The sequence below is a fragment of the Pezoporus flaviventris genome, unplaced genomic scaffold, assembly GCF_033815535.1.
Source record: "Pezoporus flaviventris isolate CSIRO_AGI_PZ_B2104156 unplaced genomic scaffold, CSIRO_AGI_Pfla_v1 ptg000063l, whole genome shotgun sequence".
In the NCBI taxonomy this organism is placed as follows: domain Eukaryota; kingdom Metazoa; phylum Chordata; class Aves; order Psittaciformes; family Psittacidae; genus Pezoporus; species Pezoporus flaviventris.
In genome coordinates, this window is record NW_026892611.1 from 3822236 (window position 1) to 3846043 (window position 23808).

Below are 23808 nucleotides of genomic sequence, written 5' to 3' on the forward strand. Positions count from 1 at the left end.
TCTTTGAGCATACTTTCAGAGCTTCAGCCTCTCTCAGAAAGGAAGAGATGTGACTATAAGGCCTTATAAAATTCCTAACGCCATGTCACCCAGAACTGTGCTGAACACACTGCCACACGAGTTAGTGACTTTTTTCAGGACTTTATGTCAGTTTACACAGCCACATCTGTAAATGTCACAGCTGATGTTGCATTGGATGCACCTTTCATACAGGCAATGGCTCATGATAACCCTGGAAAAGCTGCAGGCTACAAATGTTGGCAAAACCTTTCCTTCAGTAAGATAAACTACACAACTGTAGATCTCCTGTCCTTCATTTCTACTCTGAGCAAGTGAAGCTAGGAGGTTTGTCTTTTGGAGGCATTCATCTTAATCCCGTTGCTTACTACTTGCCTGTGACTGGCAGCAAAAGCGTTGCTTTAAAAACTTATTTCCTGTCACTTCAAATGGATACTTTCCCTGTGCTGGGCAATTCCCTTTGCAGCTTCACTGCATTGGGTCTCTGAACTGTAACTAACTTTTCTCACTCCAGCTTCTGCTGTCTTGCTTTGTGAAGCCTTCAGCAGCTTTTTCCATCTATGGCTTTGTCCTAAATGTTCCCAAGATTTGGCAAGGTGCTCATATTGCACAAAAGGATCATCTGGCATATAGTGATCTATTGCTGTGCTTGATGCTGTGCTGTGCAAGGGACACTTTGAGATTCTCAACGAATGCAGAATCAGATCTGCCATCCCTGCCTGGAGTCTTAATAAAGAGAAGTCTTGCTTACTGGCAGTGGTTTTGATAGCTATGAGCTGTGACAGCTTGCTTTCAAGATAACCTGCCTCTTCAGCCATTCCTTGAGACTGCTTCTCCAAATCCTTTTCTTAAGGGATTTAAAATGTTAGTTTATCTTTAGCTCTGCATCAAAAATGTTCTTAAACATCTGGTGTCTGCTCTGAAACAGGGCCCTAGCACTCCTTGTGCTTCACAGTCACACCACTGACCACCAGTCTCATCCCTCTCAAGCTCATGATGATGGACACCAGATAGGCACATGCAGCAAACAGGTAGATCAGGTTGGTCAGAAGATTTAGCAGTGCCCAGGCTGCCGTACAGTTCTTGATGTGCTGTGGGAAAAAAAGGAGATTTCTGAGGAGTTATAACCTCTCTGCAGTGAGAAGTGAGTTAGCCTTATTGAGATTAATATCAATAACCTCCCAGCTTTCTTTAATGCACAAGGCTCCTTTTTGGTTTCACCTTCTGAGCCACTTCCCATTTTGGTCACGTTAAAAACAGGAAGGCTGTCTGGGGTTTATTTTGAGGGATATCTGCAGTTCCTTGCAAGAGGAAGGACTTACAAGCTGACTCATAGCTTTGAAGGCCCAACAGAATTTTGGGATGCATTCTTAATAGGTCATAATGTTTTGCAAGAAAACAGTCATTTACACAAGAAATTATCAATAGGTGAACTGTTCCCTCCCTTCTATCTCTTGTGACAGGTAAACCCACCTGCATGTGAACCCATCCCTTTGCAAATGGGGAGGCTTTGCAGGGCTGTCTTCTGAGAAAACAGAAACCTTTCATAAACATCAGTGAAGGAATAGCTGCAGTTTCTCTTCTCTGACTGCTTAGGATGTATGAGCCATGGAGACCCTGAAGTCCCAGCCATGCTATGAAGAAGTCACCAGCAGTTCTCATGACTTTTCATGCAGGGCTATGGATGCTCAAACCCTCTCCTAATTAATTTGGTCAAAGTTGCTTGGCTCCTGCCAGGGTTGGGAGATGAATCCAGATCTTGTTGCTTCCAAATTCCTCCTCCTCTACTTGAGCACACTTTGTGTGGTCATTGCTCTCTATGGCCTCACTACTAAGCTCCAAATACTTCCCAATGCAGTGATCTGTCTCACTGCTTCACATCTGGTTTGTATAGTTCCCAATTCCCTATAAAGCCATTTTCCTCAGGGCTATAGGTGGAAGCAAGACTTTCTTGTTCCTCAAATGCTTTGTACATTTTGTTTTATGGTTGTTTTTTCCCCCTGCTTTTTTCAATGCTCTGAAGCTGAAGCCAGTATGGGGAGCTATATCTGTGCCTCAGTTGAATCCTGTCTTTTCATCTCTTCATGACCCCACTTGCAAATGAGCATACTTTCCGTTGCCTCTGTAGCTAGCAAGAGAAGTCTTTGAAATGTGACAAGCGAAAAGGCTCAGACAAAGAGCAGATGCTTTATGTAAGTCTGCATAAGCTGCAAAGAGCTATTTCTGAAGCGATGCAGCTGGCACATTTCTCAGCTGGAGTGTTCCTGTGGCTAGCTATCAGCTTTTTTCTTCTTTGCTCTGTTTAAGAACTTTAATTTGTTAAATGACTAAAAAGAAAATAAAATGGGGGAAAAAAGAAAAAAAAGGCATTTCAAAAGAAAACTGTTCCACTTCACAACCTCACATCTGCTTCAGCAGCGTGAATAAAAGTGGGGCCAGACAGGACTTGGTAAAGCTTCAGGAAAGCAAGTGCACGTGCTTCACAGCTGGCACCTAACTGTTACCAAAATCTGAGTGCAAAGAGCACTTGCTTTCAGTTCAGATCCATGAGATGTGGAGTGCTACAGCATTTATGGACTGTGAGAGTGGTGGTCAAATGTTAAACACAGGGAGTCCTTGGAGGAAGAGAGATGGAGGTAGCTAGAAAGTGTCTGTATGATTTGTTGCACTCTTTTCTGAGAATGTTTGGGAAATTTACAGTTTCTGGGCAAAGAGATCTGTCTCTGAAATGGCTTTCTCCTTCCCCGCCCCTAAAGGATTTGCCATGCAGTTAGTTGATTCTTCTGATTCCTCAGCATTTGCTACTTCAGCTCGTTTAGCACGTGTAATAACAACACACTGCATCTGAGTAATACACAGAGCTCTGATAGTAGAAACTATGTGGGAGTAATTCTGTGTGAGTCTGGTCGAGCCGAGGGTGAGCAGTACAGAGAACCAAGGGCTCAGCAGAAAACAAAGAGTTGTTGGTAGAGGGGAGAAGAGACGTGCAGAATCCCTTGAAGTACCCTGGGCATCCTGCCATAAAATGTCAAAGCCATAAAATGACACCAACAATGTACAAAATAAAAGGGAAACACCAAGTGCTCTGCGTGTGTGTGTGCATGGGGGGATCTCTTGCATTAAAAAATTTCTATGAAGGGCATTTGAGAGCTGACATCTCTCTTAAATCCCTGCTGTGAGTTCACGTGAGACAATTTGCACATTGCGGTGTGATGCAGCACATCTGTGTAGCAGGCACCAAAGGACAAGGTGGCCAGTACAAACATAGACCCTCACAGCCTTTCCTGACAGATGCTATGTATTCTAGAAGTATTGCTGGACAGAAATGGAGCCACTGCTAAAAATGGCCTTTCAGGAACATAAGTTTACCTTTCAGCAGGTCTTTGCATCTAAAGTTTTATTACAGTGTCACTGGTGTACGCCTTGAAACCTCAGTTAGGAAATCCACAATAGAGTCACTTTTTCTCAGCGAGACATGCAGATCTGGAGAAGCATCAGAGGAAGAGAGCAGCCTTTGCCTGGTATCTCCACTCCTTCCTTCACCTTAAAGCTGGGAACGATGAGGTTGCTCCTATATCTACTCTTCCTAATGAGTGAGTTTTATCTCTGTATTTATTTTATATATTAGGAAATGAAAGTCTTAGTCTGGAAATAATTTCTGGAGACTCAGATTGGTCCCTTAAAGTGAGCCAATGAAATTATTCTTATGTAGAAAGTTCAGGATGTTTGAACTTGTGTGGAAGGTCCTTAGTTTGCAATGTGGTTTTCTACAATTCATACTTTTGAGTGGAGAGGGTTTTATGTGTCATCTTTAGTGGGAGAAAAGTGGCTGGTAGGTTAGAATAGGAGGTAGGTGACATTTCTTAATATTCTTTCCTTTCTATTATAATTTTAGATACATCCTGGATTAAGCAGGTTTTGGGTTGTTGATCTCCTTAACAAGATCTCTAGAACATGTAGGGTTTTCTGAAAGAAAATGTAGAGACTTTTGCTTGGGAATAAGTTTATGTAAAGTAAAGCATAGGTATGAATTAGAGGGAACATTTCCTGAGTCAGAGCCTGTATCCACATCACTGTGTCCCATAGCCTTGTGGGGACCCTTCTGCTGTGGATTAGTCTTTAGTTACTTACCCCAGAAAGGCCAACACCCTTACACCGCTACTCCATTACCTCAAGCAATGGACAACTGCACTGGGGATGCTGCTGGCCACTCTTCCAGCTGCTCCACAAAGAAATACTGGTTTGATTCTATGATAAAGTTTCTGTTTGCCTGTTGCCCTTTTCAAAAGACTCAATACCTACTCTATACCTACTCCACCTGTATGGAAAGAATATTATCCTTTAAATATTAATTCTGTGCCCTGACCGCCTCACAGACTTCATGACAAGCTTGAGTCTTCTAGTTTGGGGAAAAAATTGTTATTAATTTTATTCTTTTAATGAGATGCCCATCACAGTTCTCTGTAGCTTGCTTTGCTGTGATTTTAGACTTAACATCAAGATTTATGCTCTACTGTTTTCATTATTTGGGCTTGTCTTCTCCATGTTGTATGATGATGTATTATTTCTGCTAATGTCCTTGTTCTCCTGTTTGTTATTAGGGGAAGTAACTCCTAGCTTTGTAAATACATAAATCTTTAATGGATATACCTGCAGAAGTTACTGGTGCTTTTTCAAATCTGGATGTTTCTTCATTTGGTTTTTGCAAAATTAAGTTGGGATCATTGCTGGACGTTTTTGTCCGTGTGAGCTTCTGCAGATCTTTAATATTGCTCTTCTCTAGCAACCTAGTTTGTTTTGGGTTTTTTTTGCATTTGTGGGTTTTACCAATGAAAACAGCAGAGCAGAAAGAGGTAGTTGGTGGGTCTCGGTTATGTTCTCAGAATGACTCTAGTAGACCTGTGCTGAGCATCTAAACTCCATAGATAATTTGTCTGTATAGCTGGCTAATTGGCAGCATGCCTTTCTTTTTTTTTCTTAGCTTAAGTCCAGTGCACTTAATTTCAATGAGTAAAGTGCTAAAACCCTCTTGGTCATCTGTGTTGGAAACCCCAGTGAGCAGGGAGTTGGAGTGAAAAGCTCAGGTAACTCAGCTTCGCAGGATGGCGGCAGCAGAGCTGATGCAGAGTTGAGCAGCCTCTGGTTTCCAGGCCAAACACCACACAATTGCAATACAGGGATATTCCCAACAGTAAGGTCAGCTCCCTGGCCATCGGTTCTTTTTGTTGCCTGCTTGAGAATTGCCCCTTATATCAAAGACAGTTGAACCTTTCAGGTTGCTTGTTAGTTGTATCCAGAATTCTGGTTTTGTTTTAAAGGAGGTTTGCTGGAAGCCTGTGTAAATGTGTGGTATTGTTGGGATGATTCTCTTCCAGTGGAAACACACGCTGGAGAATCTCTGGGTTAATTTAAGCTTTCTGACTGGTGAAGTGGGATTTGCAAAACAAGGTGGGAGTCCAGGATGGTCTGTCTGTGCTCTGAAAGGGGTGCCTGAAGTATAGGACATGTCAGGAAGCAGAAGCAAAGACTATCAGTTCAGAGTATTTGCATGTTTAATGTCATTGCTCCAATTGTGGTACTTCTTCTTTCACCTGTGCTTTCAGAGCCAGGCTGGGAAATGACATGGAGTTGATTCTGAGTGAAATTAGAATCAGGAAAGACTCTAGATGGACACAAGGACAGAATTTGACCTCTTGTTAGTACATCAGGGATTAAACTCAGAATGCGGTACTGCATGTTTAAATGCAGGCTCAACCTGCAGCTTCTGCAGTCAGAGTCCGGGCATCCAGAGCAAGGATTTTAGGTTGCAGTCATCTGTAAAATTCAGGCTGTGTACTTTAGTTCTGGCTTCAAACAGGAACAGAGCATGATTGGAGTCGCTTGGGCTTGTTCCTGAGATTAATGTGAAGTTCTCAAAGTTGTCATGTGATTGACAAGAGGTTTGGTGATACAGCATGGATCAGTGCTTGAATTTACAGAACTCACCATAGTAGCTTGCTTTCCCTTTTAACATTTTCAGTCTGTCACCCAGATTCAGGTATATTTCTCTCCCCAGCCTGTGCGTTTACTGGTGTTGACACACTTAGAGAAATCAAGGGCAGAGGTGTGAGCAGCAGTGAACAACTGCACAAGCCCTGGGGTTTTGTTTCCTCGCAGGAGGAAACCCCAGGTTTGTGAGCTTCAGCTAGTCCGAATGTTCTGTGATGTCCAAGATGGACTTCCATCACAGAACAACAGGACTGGCATTATCTTATTTTTCAGTAGGCTGGGACAGAAAATGCTTCGTTAATCTAAATCAATGAGATTTCCATAGCTTGGCATCTCCCTCTGCCAACTGCCTCTGCTGCCCTGGTGGGCAGGGTTCAGGGAGAGCAGGCTCAGGAGCCTGTTAATTGTGTCTCTGCAGATCACAGTATGCGCTCATTCATTTCTTTGTTTTCAGTGGTCAAGTCCTTGAGGAGCTTTAATGTTGACACTGGCAAGACATGGATCACACCACACACAGCCTCTTTGTTGTGGCCCTCTGTTCTTCAGCACTGGGATGGAAACACGGCCATGTAAGGAACAGAATAAAGAAAAACACACCCACATTTCCCATGTCTTTATGAATGAGTGTGGCCTCAGGTCACGTAGCTTCTCACTTTCTACAGCTGTTAGCACAGGTTGCTCTGCCTGGGACCCAGAATTGTTTCTTAGTTCTCAGGGGCTGATGAGTGGTGTTAAGAGCTTCACTGGTGTGAAGTGTACACTTATCCCCTCACCCACACCTAAGTTGTGGCTCTGTTCAGAAAGGATGTCTGTTTATTTAACCAAGTGGCAGAAACATGCAGCTGGGTTTTTGCAAGACTTCCTGGCATGTTGCGTCGTTGCTGGGACTGCAGCAACCAGAGCACCCACCAGCAATCAAGAGTTATGTTGTGAGATTGGTCGGAAGGCCATAAAGCCTTGGAAACTGCTGTATTTTAAACTATTTGGTCTGTAGAGGAAGCGAAATGCATGACTAGGTCAGTGAGCAGAAGCCAACCACAAGTGGTTCCTGTAGAGATAACCTATATTATGCTGAGCAGATTGCTCAGGCTGTGTAGCAGGCAGCGTATTTTAAATTTCAGAGCAAATAAACTTGTCTAGCCCCTGAGCAGAAATTGGCTGACTTAAAGAGCAGTCCCCATTTCATACAGCAGTGCTGCCATTTCCTACATGGTGGGTGGACTTTCTTGCTGCACTTCTGGCCTCCATTTATCTCCAGTATTCTACGGGCAAGTCCCTTCCAGACCTCTTCCTTGATCTGGGATAGCTCTCCTGAATTCAGATAATGTTCAGATAATGGGAAGGATGATGATTTGTAGGAGAAAATAAGTGTTTTCATGTTAATGCCTGATTCAGCTCAAATCTGCTGCCTTCCCTCTTTTCCACTTTTTATTCGCATTCACAGGATTTTGGCTACTTCCTCAGTAGACAAGGGGCTGGGCAGGCTGAGGAAGTGCACCATTTTGCAGGAGGAGATCCAGTGCCAGGAGATACCTCTGCGAGGTACAGTCCTGCTTCCCCTTCCCAATACTTGCTTTGCCATAGGGAGGTGCACAGGCTGGGTGCTCCAGAGAGAACTGGGCACACTGCTAAGTAATGTAGGCCACAGCTTAAATCCTCACCTAAATTCTGTTGAAATACAAGGCAACATTTCTTGTTTCCAGGACATACATTACTGTCACAGTTGCTGAAAACATTAACCCTGAGTCCTTCTAGGACAGCAGATACAGCTGACCTCAGTAGTTGTAGCCTTTCTCTGTGTTTATTCTATTTGTCCAAGGCTGGCAAGTACTGTATCCATTTCAATTCTGTTCTTTATTCATTCAATCATTCATTCAATTTCAGGAAATATTAAAGGCTCCAAAAACGTCCAGGATGGCGGCATAGCTATTGACAGGAATTCAGATTGGATCCTGGTAAGGGAATGAAAATATCTTTGGCTGAGAACAGCTGTATTTTTCCAAAATGCTGTGTATTTTTGCTGGGAAATGCAAATGAACAAAATGAGCAGACATTAACATAAGGACAAAGGCTAAAAGCTCTTGGTTGGATGCTGGCTGGTTAGAAAACCAGATGGTGCATTGCCAGCCAGGATGGAAAACTGAGAAGGGCCCTTCTCATTAGCTGAGGACTGCAAAGGACCTTATACTTAACTGCAGCCACCCCCACTCATAGGAAAAGGGAGGATTGGTAGAGGAGGCTTAGGAGAGACACCAGTTTGGAGGCTAACGCCTCAGCCTGATTAGCCCTGAGCCCTGATCTTTGCCTCAGCTCAGGGCTGGAGCCCTGGGTAACCTCATGTGGCAGGGGGCACTTCAGGGAAGGTGCTTTTTAACTCCCACTAGGCTTTCAATGCTGTGCAGGGGATGCTGAATATTTGTCATATGGCATCTTCAGTCATCCTCTGTCTACACCTTTGCTCCTCATTCATTAGCTTGTCCTGTTGCTCCACAGGCTTGCCTGCAGAAGAAGCACCACCGACCCTTCACTACCACCGAGGACATGAATGGAGTCTGTACTCTGCTCACCACCAACCTGCACAGCACAGCCTTCCTCAACCTCACCAAGATGGGTATAGGAGCAAAGCCAGTGCTGTGCCTTTGCAGGGGGAGAAATAACAGCCTGAGGCTCTGTTCTAACAGCAGGGGCCTTCTGAGTTCCTAATGTACTGTCCACTGGGAGAGACCTAGTGCTGGATTTTAACATGTATTGTAGTGACTTCAACAGGGTTACAACGTTCAGCATTGCAGATCAGCACACAGCAGCAGGGAGCTCCTGTTGTGGTGTCCATGCATCTAAAAGATCCAGCTCTTAAACCAGAATTTAGAAAAGCATTGACATTCTCAGTGGATGGATATGACAGACATCCACTGGGAATTTAAAAAGTGCCTGAGCATTAAAGATGGTTCATTCCAACTGAACTGGACATTTAATCAAGGAAGCAGAGAGCTGGTCTGATTGTCCAGCCTTGCTCTGCTTCTTGCTGTCACTGCAAAGAAGCTGAGAAGTTTCAATTAGACACCTAGATGGTGTCATTCCATATAACTGCTGTTAACAGTCTGACCCCCAGGTCTTTTGTGAGTCTGGGACCCTGGTGGAAATAGCTCTTGAGTTTAAGATGTGTTTATTAGAAGATGTGTTTATTAGAAGATAATTTTCAAAAGCTAGAGTGTGTTTTTTTTCTTGCTTTTTAAACTCTTTAGTTGAGACCAAATTAAAAGGCATTCAAAGTAGAACCAGCAACAAGAAGATTGCTGAAGGGAGCAGCTCTGTCAGCACAGACACCACCAGCAGTGCTTGTGGTGAGCTCTTTGGTAGCACACAAAACAGCTCTATGTGCAAAGGTAAGTACTGGACAGGTACAAATATTACTTCCTTCTGTATTAGCTGAGTTTGAAGCAGCTTGCATGCATCTGGTGGGAGAGAGCTGGGGAGGGAAAAGATTGAGGTTTTGAAGTTCATCTGTAATGGTAAATGTCAATCATTGTTACAATCATCATTAACTGAGATTCTGAAAAATAAAACCTGTCACTACAGTGTAGACCATATCAGCTTGACCTGCTTTTAAAATGGCTGGATGGTGTAGTAGTCAAATTTTTGGTTATTTAACACTATGTAAATGTTCTTGAACCCTTGTTAAATGTTGGGCTGTTCACATACCCCTTCAAATGTCCTTTTATATTTAACTGCATTGACAGAAGTGGGAACAGAGATTGCTGTCATTCTGGCTGGATCAGAGAACACTAAGCCAGACGATTTCCAAAATGCCAAGACCTCTGTCCTCAATCTGATGAAGTCATTGTGGCAGAAATGCTCAAAGGTGCGTGAACCTCCTCAGGGTTTCATAATCTGGTAGACAGGATGCATCAGAGCTCTAGTGAAGAATGGAAAGTCTCCTAGATCATATAATTATTGCTTTTTAAACTTCACACTGATGCTGGTAATAATTCTACATATTCTAATGCAAGAGTTAAATGTTAGTGAGCCAAGGAGGAAGTGTAGCTAAAGAGGAAAGTGGAAGAGCTAGGAGTGGATTTTCATGCCAGAAGCATGCTTAGATATTTTACCAGGCAAATCTCTCAGGGCACCTTGAACCACGACATGCAAAAATAAGGAGTATGGTGTATAAGCTATTACTTTAAATCATTTAAATGAATCTGGGGACAAAGTGAGGCTGAGCCATATGCTCACAAAAGGTCTAGCCAGACAGATAAATACAGGAACTTCAGACAGAAATCACTGTGTTGAGCCAAAGGAAATAAAGTCAGTTCCTGGAGCTGATCCAAAAGGGATCACCAGAATACAAATGTGTGATGGAGACAGAGGGGTAAAGACAATATACCTATTACTTGCAATATATGCTTTTTTTTTGTGTTTGTGCAGTAGAGTTTGAGACTAAATTTGGCATTTTGAGGGTCTTAGGGGTCCTGTCTTAGGTCTTGTCTAACCAGCTCTGGCACTGCCATCTGCTTTATCCAGATCAGGTTTGCTGTGGTGCAGGGTGGAGCACAGATCCAAACTGAACTGAGCCTGCAAGAGAGCTGCAACAGGCTAACTGCTTTCTTCAAAGTCAGGAACATCAAGCAGCAGAGCTCACAGACTGACATCGCAGCCACACTGCAGCATGTGTTGTGAGTTCACGTGTCTCAGGAAACTCCAGGAACACTCAAGTGATTCCTTGTTTCATGTGCATCAGTGCAGCCTTCCACATCTCCTCTCTACCCTTCTTTATCTCACACTCTCAAAACCTTCGCTTTTTCAATGCTTCTCTTAGTGACAGGCTCTGCCAGCTGAGGCCTGTAAATGAGTAATTGCCAAGAGGCAAGGTGTAAAATCCTTTCTGGCTGACACAGGGGCTTCAGAATGAAAATTTAATCACTTGGGTCTTGCTTTAAGCAGGTGCTTTCCCATCTGCACTGCTCTGCTGCATCTCTGGGAGTCATGCTTTCCCTCTTGACTCCATTTTCCTCTCAGTGGCATGACTGTAACAATACTGACCCACACTGTAAAAATGCCCCATATGCTAATTGTGAAAGTGCTCGTGAAGTCAGAGCTACCTGTTGTGGGCAGCCAATGTCCCCGGAAAGCATAAATCCTGGTGCATGTTTGCCTTGTGCATCTCTGCTCTTGTGGGCTGAGAGCTCAGTGAACATCAGCACCCTGCTATCAACATTTCTAGCTCTGCAGAGATGACTTGTCCCATGAAATACCTCTTGGCTTCTTTTTCCACAGGAATAAAGTCTTTGAAAGCCATGACTTCAGCCAGACTGTTAACAAGATAATCATTGTCATGGCATCTGGGCAAGTGCTTCTGGAAAACCATAGGTTGGGAAATGTCATGAACTCCTTGGACATGGCTAGGGTCAAACTCTATGCTCCTGGGGTGAGTGGGAAGCACCATCAAAGTCATACTTCTTTTGCATCAAAGCAATATATAAGGGAGTGATGTTTCCATCCATCCCATGTGTCTGCTTTTATGGTTTAGCAGTGGGTGAAAGAAAAAGTAGCCATGCATTAGACTTGTAGGATGTCTAATCTGGCTCCTCCGTTTCACTCAGGCCTCCATCTTCTTGATGTCAGAGAGCTTATTTTGAAGGAGTTAAGGAATATATCCTAGAAACAGAAGTGCTTCAGTTGTGTATATCTTGTGGCTCTAGAGCTTTTATTATTGTTTTTTTCTTTGCAAATAAGGGCTTTCTATGGAATCTAGGATCAGGGTTGCTTTACCAAGCTTTCAGAAAATTCCCTCCTGTTAAGAGCTTTCAAGTTTTTAATGGCAATTTGGGAATTTGCTGGTTTTTTGGTCTGTGTATGAAATGTGTTCAATCTCCCTGTCTTCTCCCTAGATTGGAGAGTTCACAAGCAACCAGTGGGTCCCAGAAGAGCTGCAGAAAGTTAGAGGCGACAGGTTCATTCTGTCCACACATGAAGATTTTGACAGTTTCCTTTCAGAGCTGGAGAGAGAGACTCTGAGAGATTCAGGTAGAAGAAATCCCACTCCTGACACATCTATGTTCTCTGTAACTTACAGAGTGGCTATGTAATGGGGGGTAGTTTCATTACTCAAGGAATGTAAATTCATATACAGATCTTACCTGTTCTGGTAATCATTTGCCCAGCAACAGCAAGTTGCAGCATGTGATTTCTATTACACTACTAACAGTCCTCTTCAGACAGACAGGACAAGAGGATCATATTTGGCATCTGTGACCTGCAGCCATAACATCAGTACAGAGAGAGGTGCTTTACCATACTTTCACTGCAGGCTCAGTGTTTCTGTTAAATTACTGGCCTTCTGGGTGTGCTCAGAGCAGTTTATTTCTGTTGAATTGTAGCTGCAGCTTTAAGATGCAGTCCTGGTCCCCACAGTCTTCGAAACTCCCAGTATTTCCACAGTACCTGTAGTCTTGCACCTGAACACAATATTGACTGCAGGGATGAGGAAGAGTTCAGCTGGCAAGCAGCAAGGAGCAGGAACACCGCATAGGCAATAATGCAAGGGTTTACTTCACCTTTTGCTTTCTCTCCCACCCTGTCATCTTTGTTCAAACTCGTTTCCTAATTCAGCTGAAAATACTCCAGCTGAAGCACCAGGGCACAGAAAACCTAATAACAGTGGGGACAGCAGGCTCCCGTCTTGGATGGAGGAGGACGAAGAGGAGGAGGAGGAAGATGGCTTGTGTACGTGGTGAAGTATTTTCTAGCAGAATCGTGCCAGGGACTGCCATGGGCTGACAAAGTATGGGGGGTTGCTGTACCATGAGCTGCCAGACCTGAGATGTAGGTCATGCTGGAATGACAGCTGAGCAGTCTTGGTGCAGTTCAGTTGCTTGTTTGAGTGAGATGACTTGTGTGTTGATCAATAACACTGCATAAGGAACCTGGCTCTGACCAAGACTGCTGATTGCCACCTTCTCATTCCTTTACTTTCCTGGGCAGCTTCTGGAACTGAGATTGCTTTTGTCCTGGATGGATCAGGGAGCATTGAGCCCGAGGATTTTGAAAGAGCAAAAGGATTCATCCATAAGATGATGAAAATGCTGTATGAGAAGTGCTTTCAGGTACTCTCCACTCTCTTTCTTTAGCAGGCTAGAGAATGTGCTGTGCTTTAAGCTGCTCTTCACCAGAACTTGAAACTGCACAGGTTTGTTTCTATTAGGATGGAAAAGCACTTCCGTGACTGGCAGGTATTCTCAATATAATTTTGCTTACATCTCAGCAGTACCTTCCCAGTCTTGATCCCAGTAACATTGTTGGTATAGAAAGTCTTATTTCTATGCTCAGAAATCCCTAGGTCTGCTACGCTGCCCATCTCTGCTTTCTTGTAAGGTGACAGTCATGACTCTCCTCTGGTTTCCTGTCTCTATTCCTATTCTGCAATCACAGAAGCACCAGTTAAGACTGCTTCTTCAGCCAGGTACCTTACCAGTCTTGTTTAACTCCGGTTACATATTCTGCGAGAAGGTACTCTGCTGCTTCCTCTTGTGAGGCTAAGAAGTGTCATCCACACAACAACTTTAGGAAAGCCTCTATCTCTCAAATGGTTCAAATGACAGCATATTCTAGGGTGCAGATACAAAATGAAGAAATGGTCCCATTCTCCAGACTGTCTTTGTTAATCAGACTGTCATGGCATAGGAGTACTCCAAGGAAAGGCAATGTGCAGCAGGAAGCAATGAAGGAACAATTCAGTAGTATCACATATAATCTCCTCTGCAGCCTGCACGTGGGCCAAACAGAGCAGGAAAATGCAAGGACTTCAATCAGTGTTTCCCAAAACAATTTTTCTCTCTGAACTGGTAGTGCCTTGGTTTTCCTGAGCTATAACATACTTACAACAATCACTGTGTCTGCACTAGACATACTTAAAAGCCATGTTCTCCTGAAAAAAAAATCTTCCTTTCTGCATAGTCTGGCTAATATTTCTGTTGGGATTTCTGGGCTAGTTATTGCAGAGATGAATCAACAGTAGTCACAAGCATGTGCTTATCTGCTGCTTCCTTCCAGTGCAATTTTGCAGTGGTGCAGTATGGGTTTGAAATCAGAACGGAGTTCGACCTGCGAGAAAACTGGAATCCTCATGCCACCCTCCAGAAAGTACTTGATATTGTGCAGGTGTGCAATGTGACAAAAACAGCATCTGCCATGCAGTATGTCCTGTAAGTAACAAAAGAGCACAAGAAATTAAGGGGATGAATTTCTGGGGCATTTCATGAGTAAGGGAGAGGGACATCTATGAACATCCAGGTCCTGAAAGCAGTGGTCCATCCTGGAAGCATTCAGGTCCATCTGGCAGTGGTTGAATGGCAGGCAGTGGTTCCTATGCCATGTTTTAGAGGGTTATAAAAACCAGCTGTTGGTGCCTAATTCTTGGTGTGGGGGCACTCAGGAAGCAATAGAAAGGGAGACAACCCCTAGCAGTTTTAAGACGTGTGAGTATGAAGATGTGTGAAGATGTGAATCCTCTTGCCTCCTTCCTGTGACTGTTAGTTGCAAGTGCATAATTCAACAGGACTCTTCCTTCTGTCTCAAGGAGGGAAGCTTTAACTTTCATCCCAAGTTCCTTGTTTTGATGTTTTCCAGGGATTATATCTTCACTGAAAGTCATGGGTCCCACAAGGATGCAGCCAAGGTCATGATTGTGCTTACAGATGGGGAAATACTCCTGGATGAAATGAACTTGACAACTGTTATAAATTCACCCAAAATGGCAGGAATCAAGCGTTATGCTATTGGAGTAAGCTGGGAATGTACTTGGAGAATATTTGCCTTCTATTTCTTGGTAGCACCAGGGGGCAGAGAAAAGGAGAAACCAGCAAATTAACCTGCGTGTTTGTTTGTCAACAAGGCTTTGTCCTGAAGTCTGAAGTTTAGTTTCAGACCTGCTCTATGTCTCCTCAAATAATATTCCTGCTATCTCTTATCATTCTTTCAGGACAAGAAAATGTTCAATTTTGTGATGTCTTGTAATCAGTTGATTTCCAAAATCAATTGTTAGATACAGCAAAAGTGTATAACTGAATATAGCACCAGCCAGTTATATGAAGATGCTTGTAATGGTTTGGCTCCAGGAGACACTGCGGCTGTCCAGTTCATTGGTTTCTAAAGCAATTGCTATTCCTGGGTTTACACATACTGGCTGGAGCTGAGGTTTTTCCACAGACTGTTGAAGGAATTAGGTCGGGGTAAGAAGCCTCTAAAGGCTGCTTCTTTTGTTTGATTTGCATCTCTTCTGCAGGTGGGAGACGCCTTCAAAAAACCAAAGGCCCTAAACGAATTGCGGCTGATTGCCTCTGGTTCAGATGACACTAATGTATTTCAGGTGACCAATTATTCAGCATTAGATGGGCTGATTTCAACCCTGCAGCAGAGTATTATTGGTATAGAAGGTAAGTAGCAACCTTTCTATTTCACTAGTACCTTTTGAGAAATAAGGAGAAAGTAGCTTACCCCATTTCTGCTGCATCCTCAGGTACACAGGGTGATGCTCTGGAATATGAACTTGCACAAGCTGGTTTCAATGTGCAGATCTTGGATAAGGTAAGTGTTCTGCATTTAACCCTGCTAAATGGTTGTATGCTGTGCTGCTGTGATAAGGTTTCAGGAGGTCTCCCACAGTAAATTGTGGTGATACAAAAGTGTGAGACCCATATAGTCAAATCTTTTTAGCAAGCCACTGCTTGCTTTGAATGTGTCAGATAAGCAAAAATATCACTTTTATATAGTCTGTGAGTAGGGATGGGATTTATCTTGTGATTCCTGTTCTAACTACTGCATCCTTTTTATTCCACTGGGCAAAAGAGCTATCTCCAGTTGATAGCTTTGATTTTGCTAGGAGAAATCAAAGCCACTAACTGAATCTCCAATGCGCAAGTCAGGGAGTTTAGGAGCCAGAAAACATTGCTCCATACTAAATTGCTTTGCGAGTGCTAGAGGCAATTGCTCTGTGTTCATCTCTTCTAATTTGCTAATGTTGCTTCTGCAGCAAGTCTTAATCTTTGGTGCAGTGGGGGCCTTTGACTGGTCTGGTGGAATTCTGCTGTATGATCTGGCAACCAAGACTGCTGTTTTCCTGAATGAATCTAAAGAAGCAGCCCAACAAGCAAAATACGGTTACCTAGGTAACAGGTTTACTACTCTCTGAGATCAAGTGACAACCTAACTGCGGTTTTGCTTAGTTTATTGGCATTTAGTGCAGTGTGGCAATAATGACAATATGTACCTGATGAAGGCCACCTCCTGCTGCATCATACTGGATTTCCAGTGTTTTCTCTAGCAGGGAGATCGATTCTGATGAAAACACTCTCTGCCTCCTTGTTTTGGGAAGATACAACTTGTTTTCTCCTATGAGTTATGATGCCTTGTGGTACTGCTCTGTTAACACATGCCATTTGTTTTCACTGTGCAAGAATACTTGCAATGAGGGGCATTTTTAGAGTTAATAAATATTTCACTTAATGCGAGTGCATGGAGAAGACAGCTTGTGAATCCATACTGTTCACGTCTTGGTAACAAGTAAAGCCTTGCTTGTTCACCCCAGTGCTTTGTAGCCTAATGATCCCTGTATCTCCTGACTGTAGCCTTGGCCATAAAGTCTTACCAAGTAATATGAGGTGCTGTGGACTTGTTTGTGTTGGGATAATCCCTCTCCCATTACCTCTGTGCTACAGAAGCCCCATAAAGTTCTTGTTTTGCTTTCTAGACAGAGTATAGCATATTCTTCACTTCTGTGGAGGATGATAAACCTTACAGCTTGCAGGCATAATAATTGAAACCAAAAAAGTGTGGATGATGGATAATCATGCAGGAACTCTGACAAATGCTAAGAAAAGTCATCAAGAGTTCAAGCATATTTTTCAGGACAGTAATTTATTCAATTACCCTAAGAGCTGCTAAGGCAGCTTTGCTGGCTTTGCTGTCAGAAAAGTTGCCTGCTATTTCCTAATCAGTATTTTTATGAGATGCTGTGTAATCAAAACTATGGGCTCCAACAGTTAGATTATGGTGTAAGTTCTTGGATCTCATTGAATATATAGGTCTGTGTCTCAGACCAAACTCTGTGGGTTTTTTCCTTCAGGTATAGAGTATGGTACTGATAACGTATGCTATTTTTATTCTTCTGTGAATATACCAGGGTACAGCGTGGCAGTGGTACACACAGAATATGGACCCTTGTACGTGGCTGGAGCTCCACGGCACAGCATGAACGGGAAGGTGTTGGTGTTTCAGGATGGCCACTTAAAACAAACACTGCAAGGAGAACAGGTACTGGGCTTCACTCACCAGGGGCAGGTAGGCTGCACACATCTGTCTGCTCAAACAGAGCTGCATTTTCTCCTCCAGACACACTTGGATTTAGCCAGATGTGTATTACAGAGTCTTTGTTCATAGTGCTTTGTGAACAGCAGAAGAAATAATGAAATTTGGAAAAAGACTGGGAAAGAAATTAGCTAACTGGGGTGTGCTATATTTATGTCCTGTCCTCATGGTTCGTGGGGAAAGAGGTCATCAGCTGTGGTACTCCTTTTTTCTCTGTCAAATTGTTGAATAATGATTTTGTTACTGCTAATCTGGTTATAGGAGCTGTCCCTGAGGATGGCTGTAATAAAATAAATAATAGGAAATGATCCACATATAAGTAGATATGTGGTGTTTTGTTCTAAAAATTGCCTTACTGCTGCAAAGGACACTAATTCTACAAAGCTATATATAGAGAATTCCAGTGAAAGAGCTGCTTGTCTTTTTCTGGAGCACAGGTTGGATCTTATTTTGGATCTGAGCTCTGCCCAGTTGATGTGAACCGTGATGGGGTGACAGATCTTCTCCTTGTTGGAGCTCCATTTTACCACATTCGAGGGGAAGAAGGAAGGGTTTACGTCTATCGCCTGGAGACAGAGGTAAAAACACTGGTAGCGTAAACACTCCATGTTGGGGATTTTCCAACCATGCCTAAGTAGTGACAAATAAAACATTCCTCCTTTGTGCTCTCACTGAGTGTGCTCTCCCTGTATGGTAGAGGACTGCAGGCTGAAGCCAGCAAGCCTGTCTTAATCATTAGAATATAAAAGAGAAGTAACAAGAAATAAAACCAGTCTGTGCCTAAGGTATACACTTATCACAGTGTGATGATATCGTATCTTTAGCCCATACAAAGGCAATTTGTTGATGCAGACCTTGCTCTGCCAAGCAGTGTTCCTTGTGATGCTTGCAATAAACATGTGCATGGGTAGCTGCTAAAACTTTGCTTCCTGGGACTTGTGGAAAACAAAATGTTTTGTGAGCCTTGCTGCAGGATCTGTTACATGATATATAGGATATAAGTTAATTGTGTCATTTCGAGTGAGATGTGAACTTTAGCAGTAGACCAGCAGAAAACACTCTTTGGTGCTCTGCTAAAATCGGCTCAGGGCATATAAAGGATGGTTGGAAGCAGGAAAGAACAGCCCGGGCATGACAGAATTCAAATAACGTGCACCCTCTTGTGGCTTATTTCTGTAACAGGGTGGAGGAGATGGGATGCTTTCTGTTATGAAACAAGCCCAGGATCAACTCAATCCGCTACTGATTTAAGAAAAGACAGGGCTTCAGTGTGTCTGCTTGAGTAGGGCTGTCCAGAGACACTGCTTCTGTGCGAGAATTTGTATGCTCTCAAGGCAGAAGGATCAATCTTCTGTCCCAAGAATTAGCTGGTATCTTGAATTCAATATATTATTTAGGACTTCATTGTTCACCTTTAAGAATTATTAATGTGCAGAAAAATATTAGTGTGCAGTAAGATTATGTCTTTTTTATGTAAGAGCTACTGATGCTACATTTGCTATAAATGGATTTCCTCTGGGGTGTTTTTCAGACTGGATCATTCACCTTGAAAGAACACTTAGATGTGCAGGTGACCTCTCCTTTTGCAAGGTTTGGGTTTACTGTGGCCAGCATTGGAGACATCAATGGGGATGGATATGAGGATATTGCAGTTGGAGCCCCCCTTGAAGATCAGCTTTCATACGCTTCCTCTTTCGGCAGCATTTACATCTTTAATGGGGATAAAGACAGGATCAAGAGCTCTTTTTCTCAAGTACGTGTCTTGTTGGGAATTGGCTCCAGTACATCTTGAGAGGGAGAAGCTTGTGGTTCTGTAGCATGAGGCTGGGAAGATGGACTTCCACGTGTCATTTGCATTTATGGGTGAGAAATTTGCAGATGTCAGATGGTTTATGTGACTCAGTAGGTTTCTGCAGCAGAGCTGCTTCTTAACTGTAATTACTCACCTGTCTGCTCAGGCAGAGGAGCTGGGTTCAGGTGCTGGCTATAGAACATCACAGCCTTTTGCAAGCCTGCCTGTCCTTTACAGGCTGTTCAGAGTCAGTATTTTGCATCTCAAGAATGTTACAAAACCCTCCTCACAGCAGCCTCCTGAAAAGACGTGTATTTTCCCAAGGACAGGAGAGACTTCATGACTTATTCATTTATGTTTCCCCCTTTTAGAGAGTAAAAGCCTCAGAAATTTCTTCAGGACTCCAGTATTTTGGACAATCCATTGATGGTGGCTTTGATTTCACTAATGATGGTCTCCAAGACATCACAGTAGGATCACTGGCGAACGTGATTGTGCTACGGTAGGTAGTAAGTTCTACTTTTTAGTGTGCTGAGGAAATGCTTCAGGCAAATTTAGAATCTGTGTTCCAAGCAGTGTAATGATTCTATTTTTAATTCAGTGCCAGAGGGACATAAAAAATATTTCCCAGTGCTAGAAATCATATAAAATGTAAAGCCTTTAGCTCAAGTTGCAAAGACTTTTCCCTTTGTATGTGTAAAGCTTTGAACAAGCATGAGGTAGTGAACATGAAATGATTAACACAGATCTAGGTCTAAGGAGACCTTGATGTCTGCAGTTCAGTACTGATAATGTAAGTCATTTTGACAAAAAAGATCATTTCTTTACATTACATACATTACATTGCATTTACATACCTCATTTTCAATCAGACATTTTTTAACTGGTAATGGGTTAAAACTTAAGCAGGGAAAGTTTAGGTTGGATATAAGGAGGAAATTCTTTCCTGTTAGGGTGCTGAGGCACTGGAATGGGTTGCCCAAGGAAGCTGTGAATGCTCCATCCCTGGCAGTGTTCAAGGCCAGGTTGGACAAAGCCTTGGGTGGCATGGTTTAGTGGGAGGTGTTCCTGCCCAGGGCAGGGGGGTTGGAACTTGATGTTCTTAAGGTCCTTTCCAACCCTAACTATTCTGTGATTCTATGAACTGAGAGACCTGTGCAGTTCACAAAGAGTAAGACATGGAAGACAGATTTGATTTTGTTCTTGCATTTTATGTTTGAAAACAAATTATAGATACAGAATTTGAACCCCTAGATAATGTGTTTACCTAATGGAAACATAAACAGCATGTTTAATTCTGAAACTCTAGCCATACTGGTGTATTTTGGCTGTCTGTTCCTTCAGACTCTTGGGATTTTGTGTGTTCTGAACATTCCCAGCAGAAACTGGAACTTCTGTAAATAAGCAGCCTGGTCCAGGTGAAATACCATGGAAATACTGAGCAGTTCTTACTCTTGCTGCCAGGCTTTCTTCAAACATTTTTCCTGTAATGTTTCAGTTCAGAGACTTCTTTTTGATTCTCTTCCTTATGTGTTCTTCACTGACCAGCTCGAGACCAGTTGTCCACTTTCTCACCAGCATGAGATTCAACCCTGACAGAATCCTCATTTTCCAAAATAACAGCCTTGTCACAGCACAACTATGTTTCAATGCAATCTCAGCTCTACCGATGTCTCAACAAGGTAATGAATGGGAGCTGTGATCAGATTGAAAGCTGCGGTCCTATGACAGTCCTTGGAAACTTAGCACCGAGGACAATTTCTGGTACCTCTAACAGGATTTTTAAAATCTTGCAGAGTTTTCACAGTTGTACATTTTCTACACGGTGGACTTAGATGTGAAAGTGGCAAAGAGGAGAGTACAGTTTGAAGATCAGAACACCACAACAAGTGGGAAGCTGTTGGTCGGCGAGCACATGTGCTCTGAACTGCAGCTTTACCCACTGGTAGGTGATGTTGGTCAGACTTCCTACAGAAAGAAGGGTTGAGAGGGTAGGATTTCATAACAGAATCTGCATGATGATGAGTCTTGAAATGTAAAAATACTGCAGTGGGGTAGGTTTTCCTGGTGTTAGGCTTGCTGAGCACGTTTTACAGCTGAAGATGTAGAGGAGATGTAGAATTGTAGGAGAGGCATGGAGCTGTGCAGAATTAAAGCAAACATAAGGAAACTCTTCCACAATGCATACCTGAATCACTGAACACATTATCAAGGAGATGTTATGGGAGCCAAATGTCTAAAGTGATGCAAGAAAACATTTGATAGGCAAATGTTCCACTGATACCTACTAAACACAGTGGCCCAAAGAAAACGTCTGAGCTAAAAGGTCCCTAAATATGACAGAAGCTGAAACAGAGATGACATGTGAACACTTCTGCAGTTTAATACCCAGATATTTTCTTCAACTTCTTGTTTTTCTTTTCTTGTAGCCGTGTGACTCTGACTGTTTTACCAGTGTGTTTCTGAGAGTTAAACACGACATCTTGAACAAAAATGATCCCATGGAGTTTGCTGTCCCTGTGCTGGATAGATACCAGCCATCAGAAATGCATTTTCAGGTAAAAAACCAAAGCAGTAGTAAAGAGCTTTCTGTCTTGCTTTACTTTTGACCACTTTTGACTTTCTCCTGTGCCTCTGTATAAAATGAGATTAGATGCTACTTGCGAAGGCAGGTGGTGTGTGCGTTTTGTGAAGTACTTCTCAAATACTGAGCTTTCTGTTGAAACTTATATTAAGACTTGTTATTTGAATGGTGTATTTGGTAGCAACAACTATACAATTGCCTAATGTACAATTTTAAATTCTACTTAATTCTAAATTAGCTTTCTAATTTTAAAACACATTCAAATTGTATTTATAATTTTTAGTTTTAGTTGTTTGTTTCAAATCAACATTTAGGAGGCAGCAAACTTCTAATAACCTTAAGTTTGATACCCTGTCTCCTCTCTTGCCCTTTAGTAGCTGCATTCCTACAAGCTAATCTGGCTTTTTCACGGTTTCTCTGAAATCCAAATCACAGCTTGTGAACAAATTGCATAAAGCTCTGTAAAGAGGCAGCATTTTGCTACGTAATAAGCGCTTTTACCATCATTCAATATTGTATTAGCTGCCCATAAAGCAGAGGACAGAAATGTTAGGAAAACATTTAGCACTGAGCAATAATGAACACTACTTACTATAGTTACAGTGCTCTTAGGGATTATGATGTTGATGGTACATTAATTTCCCAATAATACATGAGATTCTGGACTGTTAGTCAGCATTGCTTAGTGCTTATGCACACAACATCCAATTATTAATTCTCATTGAAATTCTCCAGAAACATCAGCCACAGACAGATTTTTCTTGGTGAATAAAACTTGCTAAAGAAAGTAACCTCATGTCTACAGAATAGCGTGGCTGTAAAATGGCACAGCATATGAGCATATTTATTCAAGGAAAACATATAGTCTCTGGAAAATAGATAAATATTATTGCCCTGTAACAATCCAGAGGTAAATAAGTGGCATTTCTTTAACAAGACCTTGACCCCAGTGAAGACTTTTCATGCTATTGCTAATGAACCTTGTCCTGGGAGCTGAATTACAAAACATCATCAATGATTTAGTGCTGGAGGGTCTTTTTTTTCCAGCTTCTCCTTGATGGAGGTCATGGGAATTTTGATTGTCAGAGGATGTATGTTTATATGTAGATATTCTGAATCTGCTACCTTAGAAAAATTAAGGCTGTTTAACTTGCTCTGTCTTTGCTTTCAGTTGCCTTACAAGGAGGACTGCAACAAGACCATCTGTGCTGCTCAGTTAACTTTGACAACTGAGATTCAGTGAGTCATACTTATTGCATTATCCAGATTTTGCATTTATCATTCATATAAAGTGGCATCTTTGTGCTTAAGATGTTTTCTTTAAATTCTCAGGCAAGATTTGCTGTCCTCCTTCTTACATTGCTTTCCATTCAGTTCATCCTTTCCCTAGCATCACATTCACACAGTGTTGTAACGTCAAGCCTCCATGGGTGTTGCTGGGGTGTTCTAGGAAATTTTAGAGGACAGACCAAGACCAAGGTTTAAGCAACTCTGGTCATCATAAAATCACAATTCTGATTTTTAATTGTGAACATGTGACAGTTCTAGGCAGATGCACAGCGTAGCGCTACAACAGATAGCTCCTCAGTTCACACAGCCTTAGACAAAATGGTAGCTTTACTGCATTGTAAAAATTTACCCTGGAGATTCACTGAGAAGCCAATCAAGCAAAACAATGTTTGAAATCTATCTTGATGTAAAACATATTATAAAATGCTACATAAAGTAACTGCCTTTGAAATTAAGAAGGAAGCATTTTCCTACACACCCTGAAGAATACAGAATAATTAATTGGACTATTGCATTATCCTGTGTATGAAAGCACCTGGAGGAAGTAATTATCAGAACAGTCAGGCCTCTTATTAATAACAACCCTTAGAAATTACATGTGATCTCATTTTTCTGTCTGTTTCTAGAAAGGAATTAGTGGTGGGCTACACTAAAGAAGTGAGCATGAAGGTTTCACTAATGAACAGTGGAGATAACTCATACATGACAACTATGGTCTTGAATTATCCCAAAACCTTGCATTTTAAGAAGGTGACATTTGAGGTAAGATTATAGAACA

General features: G+C 42.3%; 1 protein-coding gene across 1 annotated transcript in view; it reads left to right on the plus strand.

Moving 5' to 3' along the window:
• Positions 1–7: 7 nt before the first annotated feature.
• ITGAE (integrin subunit alpha E) overlaps positions 8–23808 on the plus strand; it is a gene marked incomplete at its 5' end in the record, with an annotated part of 32790 nt that continues 8989 nt past the window's right edge. Inside the window, 27 exon segments of the mRNA XM_061470249.1 lie at positions 8–128; positions 131–277; positions 6461–6575; positions 7451–7548; positions 7891–7961; positions 8500–8617; positions 9249–9389; positions 9744–9865; positions 10525–10676; positions 11278–11428; positions 11892–12027; positions 12613–12726; positions 12985–13106; positions 14053–14204; positions 14629–14782; positions 15284–15434; positions 15518–15585; positions 16031–16166; positions 17180–17310; positions 17802–17942; positions 18896–19117; positions 19528–19658; positions 20705–20838; positions 20953–21101; positions 21586–21714; positions 22912–22979; positions 23657–23792. Of these exon segments, the coding sequence (XP_061326233.1) occupies positions 8–128; positions 131–277; positions 6461–6575; positions 7451–7548; positions 7891–7961; positions 8500–8617; positions 9249–9389; positions 9744–9865; positions 10525–10676; positions 11278–11428; positions 11892–12027; positions 12613–12726; positions 12985–13106; positions 14053–14204; positions 14629–14782; positions 15284–15434; positions 15518–15585; positions 16031–16166; positions 17180–17310; positions 17802–17942; positions 18896–19117; positions 19528–19658; positions 20705–20838; positions 20953–21101; positions 21586–21714; positions 22912–22979; positions 23657–23792 (3510 nt within the window).